The sequence below is a fragment of the Trichomycterus rosablanca genome, chromosome 1 (assembly GCF_030014385.1).
Source record: "Trichomycterus rosablanca isolate fTriRos1 chromosome 1, fTriRos1.hap1, whole genome shotgun sequence".
NCBI lineage: Eukaryota > Metazoa > Chordata > Actinopteri > Siluriformes > Trichomycteridae > Trichomycterus > Trichomycterus rosablanca.
The window spans coordinates 11,735,853-11,755,822 of record NC_085988.1 but is presented as its reverse complement, the minus strand read 5'-3'; the positions used below and the strand labels follow the sequence as shown (position 1 = coordinate 11,755,822).

General features: G+C 40.8%; 1 protein-coding gene across 1 annotated transcript; it reads left to right on the top strand.

Moving 5' to 3' along the window:
* The first annotated feature begins 4,670 nt into the window (after positions 1-4,670).
* On the top strand, positions 4,671-18,714 carry LOC134318922 (CMP-N-acetylneuraminate-beta-galactosamide-alpha-2,3-sialyltransferase 1-like). The gene is made up of 6 exons (XM_062999879.1): positions 4,671-4,922; positions 11,149-11,342; positions 14,543-14,722; positions 15,634-15,679; positions 16,622-16,741; positions 18,547-18,714. The coding sequence occupies exons 1-6, from the start codon at positions 4,671-4,673 to the stop codon at positions 18,712-18,714; spliced, it is 960 nt and encodes a 319-aa protein (XP_062855949.1).
* The last annotated feature ends 1,256 nt before the right edge of the window (positions 18,715-19,970 follow it).

Sequence of the window (19,970 nt, the reverse complement as noted above, 5' to 3'; positions counted from 1 at the left end):
CCGAACGGTGGTTTAGGTCGTTCGGGATTGTAAAGCGCTTTGCTGAGGTATAGTCCTTTCATTTCTTTCATCTTAGGGAAAGTGGTGCGATTATGCTCAGCCCTCGCGCTGCCCGTTTGTTTATAGCTTTGTGCTAAGCTCCCCTGTTGCTAATAGCAGGACTTCAGCGTCTGGTGCCACGCTTGGTCCAGACGCTTATCTGTTCCTTGTGCCTTGTAGCTCTCTAACCTCTAGTGGGCGAGACTGTAGCGCGAACGCCCAGCATCGGAGCGATCGGGGTTCGCGCCTCGCTCTCATTCATTTGTTTTCTTTTTCTTTTTCAGCCCCCCAGCGCCTCTTAAGCGCATTTGCCTGGGCTGTTGTTATCCTCCGAGTAGCGAGACGGTAGAGCGGACGCCCAGCATCGGAGCGATCAGGGTTCGCGCCTCACTGTCATTTATCATTTTTTCCTTTTTTTTGTTTCAGTTGCCTGCGGAACCTGCGGCGCAATCGGGGTTCTCCCGACTGCTTTTTGTTCTGGTTTTGTCTTTTACTTTGTCTTTTATTTCATAAAATAAATAAAATAAATTTTTTTAAAGAATCTGCACCTTGGGTCCTTTCTGCCTCATAACAGTAAATAGTCATGAAAATACAGAAAACGCATTGAATGAGGTGGTGTGTCCAAACTTTTGGCCTGTACTGTATATATATATATATACAGTGCTCAGCATAAATGAGTACACCCCAACAGATTTGTCAGAAAACCTTTAGTTTCTTTACAGAATCAACATTTTCTATGGGGTACTATACTACAGAATACTCCTACAAATGTGGGCCATTGATTGCAAACAAGATTTGTTCATTTGTACACACAAAAAAGTTATTTTCTTAACAAATTCATTTAAGACCATGTTGCAAAAATGAGTACACCCCAATGAAAGTCTTAGGAGTTTAGACTACAAAATTCTAATTAACATGAATTTAACCACATGTGAGTCTAATTATTCATTAAACAGGTGTCCAGCAGACAGTTGACAGTTAAAAGGGCATTACTTAACAAAGAAAACCCCATCCCATTTCATGCTGTCAGCAGTGGCACCACATGGAAGAGAAATGTCACAAGACCTGAGAAAGAAAATTGTTTCTTTACACAAGAAAGGTGAAGGCTACAAGAAGATCAGCAAAGCTTTACTGATCAGTCAGAATACTGTAGCAAAAGTGATACAAAAATTTAACAAAGATGGAACTGCAACCATCTTACAGAGACGTCCAGGCCATCCACGGATGTTAACACCCAAACAGGAGCGTCTTCTGATGAGAAGTGTTGAAGAAAATCGGCATGCAAGTTCACTGCAGTTAGCTAAAGAGGTAAAAAGCCAAACTGGGGTGACTTTTTCCCGTGACACAGTACAGCGTACACTGCAGAAGAATGGCATGCATGGGTATCATCCACGAAGGAAGCCTCTCCTGAAGCCCATGCACAAAAAAGCCCGCCTAGAATTTGCCAGGGCCCATGCTGAAAAAGATGAAGACTACTGGGACTCTATACTCTGGAGTGATGAGACCAAGATAAATGTTTTTGGAACTGATGGCTTCCAAACTGTATGGCGTCGCAAAGGTGAGGAGTACAAAGAAGAATGCATGGTGCCTACAGTGAAACATGGTGGTGGCAGTGTCCTTATGTGGGGCTGCATGAGTGCTGCTGGTGTTGGGGAGCTGCATTTCATCGATAGTATCATGAATTCACAGATGTGCTGCTCTATATTGAAGGACAAGATGCTACCATCACTTCATGCCCTTGGTTGTCATGCACTTTTCCAACATGACAATGATCCAAAACACACATCTAAGGCCACTGTTGCATTTCTGAAGAAGAACAGGGTGTAAGTGAATCAGTATGTCTCCTGATCTGAACCCAATCAAACACCTATGGGGAATTCTGAAGACACAGGTTGAGCATCACTCTCCATCCAGCATCCAGGCTCTAAAAGAGGTCGTTCTTGAAGAATTGAAAAAGATAGACGTTGCAATTTGTCGCCAACTTGTTCATTCCATGATTAGAAGACTTAATGCTGTCCATAAAAATCATAGTGGTCATATAAAATACTAGATGTAGTACTTTTTGATGTGGGGTGTATTCATTTTTGCATCAACTCATTTGAGTAAAACTGAATATTTTGTAATCTAAGTTATATTATTAACCTTACTTTTATGTTATGGGTTAAAGAAATGTTCTATGAAACTCAGTCTTGTCAAAATTTAGAAAATTGTTCCTTTGTTCAGTGAGATATTGATTAAAATCTTACTTTTCAAAGGGGGTGTACTCATTTATGCTGAGCACTGTATATATATATACAGTGTATCACAAAAGTGAGTACACCCCTCACATTTCTGCAAATATTTCATTATATCTTTTCATGGGACAACACTATAGACATGAAACTTGGATATAACTTAGAGTAGTCAGTGTACAGCTTGTATAGCAGTGTAGATTTACTGTCTTCTGAAAATAACTCAACACACAGCCATTAATGTCTAAATAGCTGGCAACATAAGTGAGTACACCCCACAGTGAACATGTCCAAATTGTGCCCAAATGTGTCATTGTCCCTCCCTGGTGTCATGTGTCAAGATCCCAGGTGTAAATGGGGAGCAGGGCTGTTAAATTTGGTGTTTTGGGTACAATTCTCTCATACTGGCCACTGGATATTCAACATGGCACCTCATGGCAAAGAACTCTCTGAGGATGTGAGAAATAGAATTGTTGCTCTCCACAAAGATGGCCTGGGCTATAAGAAGATTGCTAACACCCTGAAACTGAGCTACAGCATGGTGGCCAAGGTCATACAGCGGTTTTCCAGGACAGGTTCCACTCGGAACAGGCTTCGCCAGGGTCGACCAAAGAGGTTGAGTCCACGTGTTCGGCGTCATATCCAGAGGTTGGCTTTAAAAAATAGACACATGAGTGCTGCCAGCATTGCTGCAGAGGTTGAAGACGTGGGAGGTCAGCCTGTCAGTGCTCAGACCATACGCCGCACACTGCATCAACTCGGTCTGCATGGTCGTCATCCCAGAAGAAAGCTGACGCACAAGAAAGCCTGCAAACAGTTTGCTGAAGACAAGCAGTCCAAGAACATGGATTACTGGAATCCCTGTGGTCTGACGAGACCAAGATAAACTTGTTAGGCTCAGATGGTGTCCAGCATGTGTGGCGGCGCCCTGGTGAGAAGTACCAAGACAACTGTATCTTGCCTACAGTCAAGCATGGTGGTGGTAGCATAATGGTCTTGGGCTGCATGAGTGTTGCTGGCACTGGGGAGCTGCAGTTCATTGAGGGAAACATAAATTCCAACATGTACTGTGACATTCTGAAACAGAGCATGATCCCCTCCCTTCGAAAACTGGGCCTCGTGGCAGTTTTCCAACAGGATAACGACCCCAAACACAACCTCCAAGATGACAACTGCCTTGCTGAGGAAGCTGAAGGTAAAGGTGATGGACTAAACCCAATTGAGCACCTGTGGCGCATCCTCAAGTGGAAGGTGGAGGAGTTCAAGGTGTCTAACATCCACCAGCTCCGTGATGTCATCATGGAGGAGTGGAAGAGGATTACAGTAGCAACCTGTGCAGCTCTGGTGAATTCCATGCCCAGGAGGGTTAAGGCAGTGCTGGATAATAATGGTGGTCACACAAAATATTGACACTTTGGGCACAATTTGGACATGTTCACTGTGGGGTGTACTCACTTATGTTGCCAGCCATTTAGACATTAATGGCTGTGTGTTGAGTTATTTTCAGAAGACAGTAAATCTACACTGCTATACAAGTTGTACACTGACTACTCTAAGTTATATCCAAGTTTCATGTCTATAGTGTTGTCCCATGAAAAGATATAATGAAATATTTGCAGAAATGTGAGGGGTGTACTCACTTTTGTGATACACTGTATATATATATATTTATATTTTATATATATATATATATATATATATATACGTGTATTTATATATATATATATATATTTATATTTATATTTTATATATATATATATATATATATATATACGTGTATTTATATATATATATATATATATATATATATATATATATATATATATATATATATATATATATACACTGTATACACGCATATACCGCTACGCCAGGGGTGAGCAATTAAATTTTCCAAGGGGCCGGGTTGTGGAGGGCCGGATTAACAGGGTTCATTCTGCTTAGTATTAATAAGAGGTTTTTTTTGCCTAAATGTTACAGTTCTGATAAGCTTTTACTGCTAAAAGTCGATGTTACAATCAGAAAATGAAAAGCAGGCAGAGTAAAAACATTAACATTATTTCACTATTTAATCATCACTTTTTTTTGGTTAGCATTGTTATTTTAATGCCAATAGTTTTCGAGCTGACTGACAAAAAGTGGCCAGGTGTATTAGTGACTCTATTCAGCGTTCAAACATTCTGATTGGTGCAACAGCAGCCGACACCCATCAGACTGTGCATTCCATTGTTTCTGCTTCGGGCAGAACTGAGATGTGTTTGAACTGCACTCATCACCACCGTCTGTGTGCTGGGAAATAGCAGCTGCTGTTCTTAATAGAAACCTGAGCAGGACTATTAGAGGCAGTTATTACAGTTTATTTAATTTAGTATTTATTCTGGATTTTTAACTTCATCAGTGATGAAAGTCCAACTTCAAGCATTTTTGGCAGCTGTGCTCATGGTCTGCCTGATGGCGTACATCCACATCGGGTTAGAAATCCGTTTCGACATCAATTTCAATCTCACCTCGACGAGACCATGCGGGTGTAACCGGTGCATCGTGGAGCTGAATGAGGACCTGTGGTTTACTGAGCATTTTAACAGCTCTGTGCCCATAATGCTGAACAGCAGGAACTACAACCTCAGTAATTCAACACGGACGTGGTGGATGGTGAGCACCAGGGAATCTTTTTACTTATTTATTTAGCCAAAACAGCTTACTTTGTGGTAAATAGTTTGTAGATTTTTAAGAAATATACTAGGTTAAATTGTAATTTTGGTATGTAAAAATAGCCACTTGAAACTAGACTGGAATAACTAAAATGAATCAGATGTCTTTACTATGTTTTACCTGCATTTCTGTCAACGTCTCCTCTGTTGAGCTGATTTTATTGATAGTATAGTTATAGATAATGCTGTTTATCCTTAATACTCTAAAACATAAAGCCAAATCATTCCAACTACCTGTAAAAATGTGCACAACACCTATTTTGTAACAATAGTGCTTGTGATGGGGTCAAAGGCAGCCAAAGAACATGATGCCTGACCCTACCTTCAGTCCGGCAATGATTTTTGCCTCTTGTTAACCAAAAGTGTCATCATCACATGTGGACGTTTGGTTGCCATTGTTTAATTGACGGCAAGCAAAAAAAGCAAATGCCATGGCAGTACAGCATACCTTACTGGCTTGTATCTACAGAGCATATATACTGATCAGCCATAACATTAAAACTCGCCACAAACATCTAAAAAAGCTCCACTTGCCACTTATAGAAGCACTTACATTTTCAGCATTTAGCAGACGCTTTTATCCACAGCGACTTACACGATGAGCAATTGAGGGTTAAGGGCCTTGCTCAGGGACCCAACAGTGGCAACTTGGTGGTGGTGGGGCTTGAACCGGCAACCTTCTGTTTACTAGTCCAGTACCTTAACCACTGAGCTATCACTGGCCCCAGCACTTTAAAGTTCTACAATTACTGACTGTAGTCCGTCTGTTTCTCTGCATGCTTTGTTAGCCCCCTTTAATGCTGTTCTTCAATGGTCAGGACCCCCACAGGACCACCACAGAGCAGGTATTATTTAGGTGGTGGATCATTCTCAGCACTGCAGTGACACTGACATGGTGGTGGTGTGTTAGTGTGTGTTGTGCTGGTATGAGTGAATCAGACACAGCAGCGCTGCTGGAGTTTTTAAATACCTCACTGTTCCTGCTTGACTGAGAATAGTCCACCAACCAAAAATATCCAGCCAACAGTGCCCCGTGGGCAGCGTCCTGTGACCACTGATGAAGATGACCAACTCAAACAGCAGCAATAGATGAGCGATCGTCTTTGACTTTACATCTACAGTCATGTGAAAAAGTTAGAACACCCCATGAGAACCTTTGTCTTTTTGAACATATTTAAACATATGAACATTTGAGCTTCATTTGAACAGTATTGAGAGATGGAGCTTATATAACTAAACAAATGAAACTGAAAAAAATACTTTTAAACACAAGTTGTAAAATGTAATAAACAAAAATGAAATTTTATTGTGAGGAAAAAGTACGGACACCCTATGCCCTAATAGCTGGTGTTTCCCCCTTTGGCTGAAATAACCTCAATTAGACGTTTCCTATAACCATCTACCAGTCTCTGACATCGACTGGAAGAAAGTTTTCCCCACTCCTCCATGCAGAATTTCTTCAGCTGTGTGAGGTTTGATGGGTTTCTTGCATGCACAGCCCGTTCAAATCACCCCACAGCATCTCAATAGGATTAAGATCCGGGCTTTGACTTGGCCATTCCAGAATTTCCATTTCTTTCTTTTGAGCCATTCCTTGGTGGATTTACTGGGATGTTTTGGGTTGTTGGCATGTTGCATGGGCCACCTCTGCTTCAGCTTCAGTTTTTAGACAGATGGTCTTACATTTTCCTTAAGCACCCTCTGATACAGTGAAGAATTCATCATAGATTCTATAATGGACAGCTTGCCAGGCTGCCCAAACCATGACATTTCCACCTCCATGCTTCACAGTTGGTATGAGGTTCTTGTTCCCAAATGCTGTGTTAGGTTTGCGCCAAACATGTCTTCTGTTATTGTGCCCAAATAATTCAACTTTGGATTCATCTGTCCAAAGCACATTGTTCCAGAAGTCCTGGTCTAGGTGTTCTCTGGTAAACTTTAGTCTTGCCCTGATGTTTTTTTCACAGCAAGGGTTTCCTCCCTGCACCCATCCCCCCCCCCCCTTCCCCCCATGAAAATCAAACTGGTGCAGTCTCTTTCTGATGGTAGATGCATGAACCTTGACATCAACTGTGACATTGTAGGATTATTGGAGATTTCTTTACGCATCTTGCGGTCTGCTCTTGGGCTGAACTTGCTAGGACGGCCTGACCTGACCTGGCCATGTTGGCAGTTGTTTTAAATGTTCACCACATGTAAATGATTTTTCGGACAGTGGAACGGCTGATTTCTAATTGTTTTAAGATCTTTTTCAATCCCTTCCCAGACTCATATGCATTTACAACCTTCTTTCTGAAGGCCTCAGGAAGCTCTTTAGATCTCACCATGGTGAGAACACTTACTTCAACAATCAAGAGCAAACCAAACTAATGTCTGAGGTTTAAATAAAACTCCACTGTCCTCTAACGATGCTCTAATCATTGCAGCTGATGTGGTGCACCGGATTCTAATTTTAGACATTAAGTAGTAATAAATGTGGGGGTGTCCTAACTTTTTCCTCACAATACATTTCCATTTTTGTTCATTACATTTTACAGCTTGTGTTTAAAAGTAATTTTTAAACATCTTATTTGTTTAGTTATATAAGCTCCATCTCTCAGTACTGTTCAAATGAAGCTCAAATGTTCAAATGTTTAAATTTGTTCAAAAAGACAAAGGATTTCATGGGGTGTCCTAACTTTTTCACATGACTGTATATGGTGGACCAACTAGGTAGGAGTGTCTAATAGAGTGGACAGTGAGTGGACACGGTATTTAAAAACTCCAGCAGCGCTGCTGTGTCTGATGTACATCAGTGTTCTGGTTTATCTCGGTGTGTTAAGGTCAAAGCTTTGTGCATGCAACTGCATGCAGTTGTTTAGGTGATGGATAATTCTCAGCATATACACACTTATATATACACTGATCAGCCATAACATTAAAACTCGCCACAAACATCTAAAAAAGCTCCACTTGCCATATAGAAGCTGTAGCAGAAAAATGATAGAAAGACTTATTGCTGGATTAAACATTGACACTCTTCCGCGGTCGAATAAGGACTTTGTTTGTCCAAACGTGAACTATTGTTTAACCCGAACTTGCTAACAGTTAGCAGGCATAAACATCTAAACATCTAAAAATCTAAACATCTAGTCATTCAGAATCAGAATCAGAATCAGATTTATTGGCCAGGTATGTGGATACACACAAGGAATTTGTTTCCGGCTGATGCTATCTCTCTAGTAATGGTACGATACAGTGTACAAGCAACGTATACATTAAACATTAAACACAAAATCACAAAATTATCCAAACTATAAGATTATATACACACAATATACAGATATGTAATTTAGCAGCCTCTGAAATATTTACAAAACAGTAAAGTGCACAACATGTAGGATGAGTACTACAGTGTAGTCAATTTGGCAGCAGATGAATATTTTTACGCTTACGTGTTATGTATTATCAGTCATTTATTTATTTAGTAGGGAGATCGCCTGTGGGAAGAAACTGCTTTTAAATCTGGTGGTTTTAATGTGGATGGATCTATAGCGCCTGCCGGAGGGGAGGGGTTGGATAAAGTAATGTCCATGGTGTGAGGAGTCAGTGATAATTTTCTCTGCCCGTTTCTTGGTTCTTGAAGTATACAAGTCCTGGAGAGAGGGGAGAGGAGCACCAATGATTTTTTCAGCTGACTTCACCTGTCGCTGCAGTCTATTCATGGATTACACAAGTACAACATACAGAAATCGATACATATTGGAATTAAAGCATACAGTACAGATGCTCACATCTTTCTTGACATTTGTGTGGGATCCATGAAGATTAAATAAACACAAACAACCACAGGTCACTTGTATTATAATACATACAAATTTGTAAAGGTAATTGTTAAAGGTTCTTTGGTTAGGATTAACTTGGTTTAGTTAATTTTCCATATTGTCCCAGTCCCCGAATTCCAGAGTATGTGTGTGTGTGTGTGTGGACACATATTGTCTTGGGCCTCTGCAGTCGTAAAAGTGGCTTCATGTCTTTAGCATCCTTAAGTGTAAACGATCGGAGTTTCATGGTGACATCTGGCTGGACCTGCTGGCACCAAAAGCTGAACTTAATGCCCCGATCTGGTTAAGACCACAGATTACCTTGGCAGCTTTAGAGTTCTGACCAGTCATGAAAGTCCCCTGGGGAGAAGCATGTCTATGCCAAAAGGCCTTCTAATGAAGGGTAGGAGTGGGGGAAAGACGTTTAAGGGTTCCCTCTGGGGGGTCGTAAATGTCTTTGAAGGTAAACAGACATGGAGCACTCCGGACACAGAGAAAACTGAAGAGTGTCCTTGTTTAATCCAGCAATAAGTCTTTCTATCATTTTTCTGCTACAGCTTCTATATGGCAAGTGGAGCTTTTTTAGATGTTTGTGGCGAGTTTTAATGTTATGGCTGATCAGTGTATATATAAGTGTGTATATGCTGAGAATAATCCATCACCTAAATAACTGCATGCAGTTGCATGCACAGAGCTTTGACCTTAACACACAGAGATAAACCAGAACACTGATTTACATTTATGGCATTTATCAGTCGCTTCTTAATATTTGAATTCTTGGGAATTAGAGTTCATTAACACACGTACACATACAAGCTACATAAGAGAAATATGTGATTTGTTCATTCTCTTGAATCCTTAGCAATGAGTTGAAAAAACTAAATAATTATGTGATTTCAAACAGGTGATTGTAATCGTGGTTTGGTACAAAAGCAGCATCCAGGAAAGGCTGAGAGTCTCTGATGAGTAAAGACCATCAGATTATCTCCAGTTTGTCCACAAATGTGTGAGAAAATGATTGAAATGTTTAAAAACAATGAACCTCAAAGAAAGATTGGAAGGGATTTGCATATTTCTCCCTCTACAGTGCAGAATATCATTAAACCATTCAAGGAATCAGGAGGAATTTCAGTGCGTAAAGGCCAAGGACGCAAGCTTAATCTTAACGCCCGTGATCTTTGTTCCCTCAGACAGCGCTGCATCAAGAACCACCACTCAACAATAGCTGATATAACCATATGGGTGAGGGATTAGTTTATCAAACCTTTATCAAGCTCCACAAGCAGTTACTGCACAAATGATACTTAAAACTTTACTGTGCAAAAAAGAAGCCTTACGTTAACCATGTTCAAAAGTGGCGTCGACTTCTCTGGGCTCAGAGGCATCTAGGATGGACCATCACACAGTGGAAACGTGTATTGTGGTCAGATGAATCAGCATTCCAGGTCTTTTTTGGAAAAAATGGATGCCGTGTGCTCCGGACCAAAGACGAAAAGGATCCAGACTGTTATCAGCAACGAGTCCAAAAGCCAGGGTCTGTCATAATATGGGGCTGTGTCAGTGTCCTTGGTAAAGGTCATTTACACCTCTGTGATGCAGCATTAATGCAGAAAAGTACATTGAGATCTTCAAGACTTTGTCTTTTCCAGGGACGTCCAGCATTTTTCAACAAGACGATGCAAAACCACCTGCTGCACACATTACAAAGGCGTGGCTGCGGAAGAAGAGGGTACGAGTACTGGACTGGCCTGCCTGCAGTCCTGATCTATCCCCAATAGAGAATTTGTGGAGAATTTTGAAACAACGACGACCCCGTACTGTTGCACATCTTAAGACGTGTTTGCAGGAAGAACGAGACAAAATAAAAGCTGAAACACTAAATCACTTGGTCTCCTCGGTATCTTTCTAATACATTTTACATTTGTTATACTTTGGTTTGACTGTTTGGCTTCAGTCTCAGTTTCTTTCATAGCCTTTAGCTCTCATGCAAATAATGATGAGTTTCAGATTTATCCATCAAAGGATCAGTCTGTACAAGCAAATATGGGTTGTGGCTTACCACTATGTTCCAAACTTCATGAGAGAAGTAGTTAAAATTAGTTCTTAATGCAAGATTGCAAATAATTTAGATCTTTCACCATCTATCGTCTATAGTATTGTAAAAAAAACAGTAAATGTTTTGAAATCCAAGAATTGTTATCATGTTACCATATCAGTTGATAGCTACCATAAGTACAACTCAACTGGTGACTGGGTATTTTTTACTTAAAGGGGCAGAATTCAAGTAAACAAATATGTAATGCATGTTTTATTATTTATTTATATATTAAACGCATTAAAATTGCATTTCTTTTTGTCTTGTAGAGGCTACAACGACACAGGAGCAACAAAAACTACGACGTAGTTAAAGATACCCTGTTCTCCCTGTTCCCTGATAAGGAATACTACAACGACTCCAGTCATGACCGCTGCAGAACCTGCGCTGTGGTGGGAAACTCGGCCAACCTTAACAGCTCTATGTACGGTCCTCTGATAGATGCACATGACTTCGTTTTAAGGTACCAGATTTAATTACTTGTGTAAATCAAGTCTTGATAACTTTTCAAATGATTTTCCCTGTAGGTGATTACATGTACTGTATGTATGTAAAAATACTGAACTTAAGCTAGCACGGGAGCCTTAGAGCCAATGGCAGTGTTAAGGGGTTTCAGCTGTGGGGGTGTCATGTTTCACAAACACCACAATGACACTTGATTGATGCAGAAACTGTGCAGTAAGTTTTTTTACATATACAGAGTCAGTTAAGAAGGGATCCACAATGTTAACAATTTTATAACACTTCATTAATGTCAATGGGGATTGAACTGGCAAGCTTCTGATTACTAGGCCAGCACCTTAGCCATTGAGCTACCACTGCCCTTTGTATCAATACTGACAGATCTGTACATAAAAAAATACTGAACATTTTCAATATAAGCACTCAGATGGAACAGCGATTTATTAGGCTGGTCCACCATTGGGTTCAAATCTCAGAGGTGGACTGGCTGTAGCCTAGCGGTTAAGATACTGGACTAATAAGCAGAAGTGTTGTTTTGCCAACATGTACTCGCATCCGCCTTCGACAGAACTTGGAAAACATTGTTACGTCCCATCATTGTGGCACAACGGTCACTGGCAAGTGACTTTGGAATTTGATTGGAAATCATTTGATCCCTGAATGACTTGTACAAACCCGTAGCTGTACCATTATATCACACTGCTGGTCGTGTGCCAAGCCATCCTGAAACATGTAGGAAGCCTCCGCATCAAAGTCACTTTCTGTCAGGAAATACAGTCCTAACACAATCAACCAGGCGATCCATGTGACTAAAAGGAACTTCTTTACTTAGCATTGTATTCTGTCACAATGCAGGTAAAGCTATTTCCTCTTTAGCAACCATACAGTCAGTGGTGGGAGTGCTCGGTTTCTGTTAAAACCTGTCGATACTAATCGGGTGTGCGAGATCCATCTTCACGGTGATCATTGTGATCGCAATCATCAAACAATGCCATGAGAAAATCAGACGGTAGGGGCAGGGGTAGCTCAGGTGTAGTACAGGACTAGTACTTGGTCACTGGTTCAAGCCCCACATCTGCTAGTTTACCACTGTTGGGCACTTGAGCAAGGACCTTAACCCTCAATTGCTTGCAATGTATACAGTCTTAGCTGTAAGTCGCTTTGGATGAAGGCGTCTGCTAAATGCTGAAGATGTAATGTGATTTATTCCTGCAATCGATCACAACAATTACCAAGAAATGGAAGTAAAATGCATGGATGACATGAACAGACATGACGTCATGTTCTTGCGTCCATGAAAATGTAAGTAAGTAAAGAAGTAAATGTACAGTAGCTGTAGAAACAGTCAGAGACAACCAAAGCTTATTATTTAGTAGTAGTACGCTTTTCATTCGTTATTCAAGACTGTAGATTTTAATTGCTTGATTGAGTACAAATAAAAAATCCCAAGGTGTGGCAACACAGCCTCTGAATAAATCCAAAGCTCAGATTCCCACGTAAAGAGTCATTTGTTCAAAAAGAGTGATTTTAGTCAAAAAGCTGAGTTGATTGAGGTCTGAATCATCTCACACTAACCGCCATTTGATGTAGGTATAAATAGGAAAGGGTAGCATTCATCTGGAGGGATTTTTCAGACACAGCAGCGCTGCTGGAGTTTTTAAATACCGTGTCCACTCACTGTCCACTCTGTTAGACACTCCTACCTGGTTGGTCCACCTTGTAGATGTGAAGTTAGAGACGATCGCTCATCTATTGCTGCTGTTTGAGTTGGTCATCTTCTAGACCTTCATCAGTGGTCAAAGGACGCTGCCCACGGGGCGCTGTTGCCTGGATGTTTTTGGTTGGTGGACTATTCTCAGTCTAGCAGGGACAGTAAGGTGTTTAAAAACTCCATCAGCATTTCTGTGTCTGATCCACTCATACCAGCACAACACACACTAACACACCACCACCATGTCAGTGTCACTGCAGTGCTGAGAATGATCCACCACCCAAATAATACCTGCTCTGTAGTGGTCCTGTGGGGGTCCTGACCATTGAAGAACAGAGTAAAAGCAGGTTAAAAAAGTATGTATAGAAACAGATGGACTACAGTCAGTAATTGTAGAACTACAGAGTGCTTCTATATGGTAAGTGGAGCTGATAAAATGGACAGTTAGTGTAGAAACAAGGAGGTGGTTTTAATGCAATGTCTGATTGGTATATATATATATATATATACACAGTATATATACAGTATATACTGTATATATACACACATACATATATACAATATATGATATGCAAAAAGGTATGTGCAATTGTGCGTATGGTACATTCATTAATAATATACATTGTCTATCTACTATAGGTATAGATTCAAATCGTCCCCATTGTCGTATTGTGTTAAACAGTCTGACTGCCTGCGGTACAAAAGACTTTCTCAGCCTGTGTGTAGAGCAGGACAGAGACAGCAGTCTGTCACTACACACACTCCTCTGTCTGGTGATTGTGCTGTTCAGATTGTGATGTGTATTGTTCATGACTGATAAAAGTTTTTTTCTGTAACATTAAACTATGAACTTTCTGAGTACAAAGCCTCACAAACTGGGCATGTCCTGGGCCTGACGGTAAAATGGTTAAACAGTAGGTAATTATTAATTAAGCTTTAACAGTTACTGGAAGACATGTGTCTTTGGTAAAACCTGCTGAGCTACTTTTCTCAGATCGATTTTCACTGGGCTCTAAAACCGCTGTAAAAAATCCAGGGTTGGATACCTGATCCTGTATTATTTTGTAATATATCCTCAGTAAACCTGAATTCACTTTTAATAAAGTTTGTATGTGTTTATTTAGTTTGAAACCCTGTATTTAACATTTTATTTTCAGAGACTTGTAGTCAGGTATTTAAAGTGCAAGTTACACCACTTTGTCACAATCATCCAACAGTAGACGCTTGTGAAATGTTGAATCTTGAACAACAGATACCCATTACATGAAACAGCTTTTTGTTTGCGTGCAGCCATTCAACATGGTTAATTACTGTACTACTTAATTTCCATACACTTGTTGAGGACATAAATGGCCATAATATATGCCTTTAACTTTGTGGCCTAGACATGAATGTCATTCCCACAGCTGAAACCCATGACCTGCTGGCAGTTGTTTTCATTTCATTTATGATTGTGACACTCTCTATTTAACTCTTAATTTCATCCACAGGATGAATCAGGGTCCCACTAAAGGCTTTGAGCATGACGTGGGGACACGCACTACGCACCGAGCCATGTACCCTGTGAGTGCTATGGACATGGATAACTCCACCCATATGGTCATGCTGCCCTTTAAGGTTGTAGACCTGCAATGGCTCAAAAGCATCTTCACGACCAAGCACATTAAACGGTAAGAGCACAAACCATATGGTCAAAGTAATGCGAATAGCATTCGTGTAGCAACATAATTTGAGAGGGTATTCAGACCCCATATTATATGACCACACACTTGACCACAATTTGGAATGACAAAGTGAATGTTCTGAATACTTTTGTGAACAAGAGATTTTAGTTTTGGATATTTAAACACTTTTTAAAATCCTGTTTTCACTTTACATGTGATTGTAAAAACTGCAATTTCATTTCAAATGTCAAGGGGTCTGGATGCGTTTAGAATCCACTGTATAGGGGCGTTTCTGCTAGGGCGGAATGACCGGACTACGTGAGTGGACAACGTTTGTGTTAGGACCCTGATTAGCAGATAGAGAGACGCCTGTGCAGAGTGCATGGGTGAAAAAGGGTTCAGCTAAGGGCTGCACGTGTGTCGGAGGAGGCGTGAGCATCAATATAGCCACCTCGACTGCAATCAGGGATCCACCAGCAGCGGAAGACAAATTGACTGCACTAAATTGAGAGAAATGGGAGAAAATGCATTAAAAAAAAAACAGAAAAAAAATAGAATCCACTGTATATGCTTTTAAATTTATAACAAGAGTACTGAGACAGTTCTTCCCTAGTCCAGCAAGAGTGTGCTCCTATAAAAGGTCTACATAAAACCATATAAACATTTTGGTTCGGAGGAACCCCAGTGGTCTACACAGAGCCCTGACTCCAACCCTATTGAACACCTTTTGAATGAACTAAGCAAGACCTTCTGGGCTAACTCTCTACCAATGTCCATCTGTTTCTCAATATGATATCCAACAAGCGCATATACAGGTTTCACACATTTGGTCATACAGTTTACATAGTGTTTGTTTCTGTATTTCAAATGACGTAGTTCTGTTTAAATTCATTATTATTATTTTTTTTTTTTTCTAGCACACATATAAAAGTAAAATCAACAATAGAAGCAAATAAAGACAAGGTGAGCACTGCTATGTTTATTATTAACCAATTTTAAATGTGTAGAACAGGGGTGTCAAACTCATTTTCACCGAGGGCCATGTATTATGCATTATTATGCATTATGGTGGCCCTCAAAGAGCTGATTGTAACGTATCCTGCTGTGATTGCAGTTTGCCTTTTAAGTCTTGGACAATTTGTTGTTGTTCTTGGCGGCTAAATTCTGTGTTTGGTGTCAAAATGCCAAATTTATACTGTACATTTATATTGTACTCCTTTACCACAGACACGGCCTCATAACACAAGAGACTTGTTTTCACTTTATTATCCATCCTTCATTAAATTTCCTCCATCTGCTTCAATTTTCTCTTCTTGTACATTTTGGGATTATTTGTAAATATTTCTCAACATCACTTGTTGGAAAACCGCCTCAGTTAAACGCTGATGTGGAAACGCTGCCATCTAGTGGCGGGATGCGGTCACTTTGCGGACCACAAAATCGGCATGCATTGTGGAAGATGCAGTTCATGTAACGTAAATATTTTACAGTGTATTTTAAGACGATCATACGTCTTTTAAGCTCCCGCGGGCCACATAAAATGACGTGGCGGGCCGGATTTGGCCTGCAGGCCATGAGTTTGACACGTGTGGTGTAGAACAATAGTAAGTTTCATTAGAGTTGCCCAAGGTGCAGTTAGATTTATTATTATGCAGGTCATTGATTATTTGGACTGGGACTTATTTTTTTCAAATTCGAAAATTCTGGGAGTGGCGATATTCAATAAATAATATTTTAACTATGCCTGTGTTACAATAGTTTAGAAACAATTTTCCATTTAAAGTTTAAAGTTTCCATTTACAAGTGTACGTAAACTTTTGATCTGAAGAGAAACGTAGAAGGCAAATATATTTTTTAATCCCAGCTGGACTAACAAATGTAGTCCTTGTTTTTTTTTTGTTGAAGGTGATGATCATGAACCCTGCGTTCATGCAATACGTCCATCAACAATGGTTGCAGGGAAAGGGTAGATGTCCATCTACCGGCTTCTTCATGCTCATATTCTCTCTACACATCTGTGATCAGGTAACATCACTATTTCACCACATCCCATAATAAGTGCAGCATCAATAATCATACAGTGGATCCATTATTGAACCAGATAAACAAGAAATAGAAGCAGGAAACCAAGATGATACAGTATAGGAGTATATATTATTTACATTTTCGGCATTAGCAGGCGCCTTTATCCAAAGCGACTTACAGTACTGTGACAGTGTACAGTCTAAGCAATTGAGGGTTAAGGGCCTTGCTCAAGGGCCCAAGTGCAGCAACCTGACAGTAGCGGGGCTTGAAACAGTGACATTCTGATTACTAGTCCAGTACCTTAACCGCTAGGCTACAACGTTATATATTATACATTAACTGTTATCTTAATGATTGCAGGCTGTCCATGCCATGATACAGCATCAAACAATCTTATTCAGTCAAAAGATGGCAGCATTTGTATTGCTGGCTGTAATTTTGGTCAAGAAAGCTTCAATTGATGTTCCAATTCATTCCAACACTGTTAAGTGGGGCTGAGGTCAGTTTCTTTGCTGTGTGCACAGGGGTACAGTCATATCAGAACAGTAAAGGACCATCTCTAAACTGTGGCTGCAAAGATAGAGGCATATCATTACCTTTACATTGCTGATTTATTACACCTGTTAGCAACTGTTGAGGCTAAAACACATGAATTCAATAATTAGAAGGGGTGTCCCAATACTTTTGTCCATTTAGTGTATATGCAGGTGTAGGAATTTCTCCTTAGTGATTATGATTAATTAAAGAGAAGAATCCCTCAAAACAAGTCTTTTATTTTACACAGTTTACACTGATCACCTCCTTGTTTCTACACTCACTGTCCAGTTTATCAGCTCCACTAACCATATAGAAGCACTTTGTAGTTCTACAATTACTGACTGTTTCTCTACATCCTTTGGTTAACCTTCTTTCATGCTGTTCTTCAATGGTCAGGACCCCCACAGGACCACCACAGAGCAGGTATTATTTAGGTGTTGGATCATTCTCAGCACTGCAGTGACACTGACATGGTGGTGGTGTGTTAGTGTGTGTTGTGCTGGTCCACTCACTGTCCACTCTATTAGACACTCCTACCTAGTTGGTCCACCTTGTAGATGTAAAGTCACAGACGATCGCTCATCTATTGCTGCTGTTTGAGTCGGTCATCTTCTAGACCTTCATCAGTGGTCACAGGATGCTGCCCATGAGGCGCTGTTGGCTGGATATTTTTGGTTGGTGGTTGGTGGACTATTCTCAGTCCAGCAGTGACAGTGAGGTGTTTAAAAACTCCAGCAGCGCTGCTGTGTCTGATCCACTCATACCAGCACAACACACACTAACACACCACCACCACCATGTCAGTATCACTGCAGTGCTGAGAATGATCCACCACCTAAATAATACCTACTCTGTGGTGGTCCTGTGGTTCTCAGGTCCCCCGACCATTAAAGAACAGCATAAAAGGGGCTAACAAAGCATGCAGAGAAACTGATGGACTACAGTCAGTAATTGTAGAACTACAAAGTGCTTCTATATGGTAAGTGGAGCTGATAAAATGGACAGTGAGTGTAGAAACAAGGAGGTGGTTTTAATGTTATGGTTGATCGGTGTATACTGTAGATGCCCCTAGTCTTGCGTTTTGGTCCAGAAACAAACTGGAGTTTGTTGTTTGTGGTTCTTCGATTACATACGACCACCAGTCTTTACATTTAACCATATCTGTATAGGCACCAAACTTGCAAAACACTTCACCAGCTGAAGTCAAGCAATATTAGATGTCACAGAGGTTCATTTTTACACTTACATTTAATGTTGATCCATCGCAGGTGAACGTTTTTGGATTCGGGGCTGACAAAAAAGGAAGATGGCTCCATTACTTTGACAACAGACATCGTCCAGGTCTTAACACCGGAAACCACAAAGGCAGCTTCGAACACAACATCCTGCTGGATCTTCACAGGAAAAATAAGATTACAATGTATAAAGGATGGTAAAGAAACCATTTAGGTAAAGACTTGTATATACCTTTATTTATGAAAGTTTGTGGATGCCTTCAAACCCAGGGGTATTATTAAGAAATTGGCTTTAGTTTGCTGATGTACAGTGTATCACAAAAGTGAGTACACTCCTCACATTTCTGCAAATATTTTATTATATCTTTTCATGGGACAACACTATAGAACTAAAACTTAGATTTACTGTCTTCTGAAAATAACTCAACACACAGCCATTAATGTCTAAATGGCTGGCAACATAAGTGAGTACACCCCACAGTGAACATGTCCAAATTGTGCCCAAAGTGTCAATATTTTGTTGGACCACCATTATTATCCAGCACTGCCTTAACCCTCCTGGGCATGGAATTCACCAGAGCTGCACAGGTTGCTACTGGAATCCTCTTCCACTCCTCCATGATGACATCACAGAGCTGGTGGATGTTAGACACCTTGAACTCCTCCACCTTCCACTTGAGGATTGGGTTTAGTCCATCACCTTTACCTTCAGCTTCCTCAGCAAGGCAGTTGTCATCTTGGAGGTTGTGTTTGGGGTCGTTATCCTGTTGGAAAACTGCCATGAGGCCCAGTTTTCGAAGGGAGGAGATCATGCTCTGTTTCAGAATGTCACAGTACATGTTGGAATTCATGTTTCCCTCAATGAACTGCAGCTCCCCAGTGCCAGCAACACTCATGCAGCCCAAGACCATGATGCTACCACCACCATGCTTGACTGTAGGCAAGATACAGTTGTCTTGGTACTTCTCACCAGGGCGCCACCACACATGCTGGACACCATCTGAGCCAAACAAGTTTATCTTGGTCTCGTCAGACCACAGGGCATTCCAGTAATCCATGTTCTTGGACTGCTTGTCTTCAGCAAACTGTTTGCGGGCTTTCTTGTGTGTCAGCTTCCTTCTGGGATGACGACCATGCAGACCGAGTTGATGCAGTGTGCGGCGTATGGTCTGAGCACTGACAGGCTGACCTCCCACGTCTTCAACCTCTGCAGCAATGCTGGCAGCACTCATGTGTCTATTTTTTAAAGCCAACCTCTGGATATGACGCCGAACACGTGGACTCAACTTCTTTGGTCGACCCTGGCGAAGCCTGTTCCGAGTGGAACCTGTCCTGGAAAACCGCTGTATGACCTTGGCCACCATGCTGTAGCTCAGTTTCAGGGTGTTAGCAATCTTCTTATAGCCCAGGCCATCTTTGTGGAGAGCAACAATTCTATTTCTCACATCCTCAGAGAG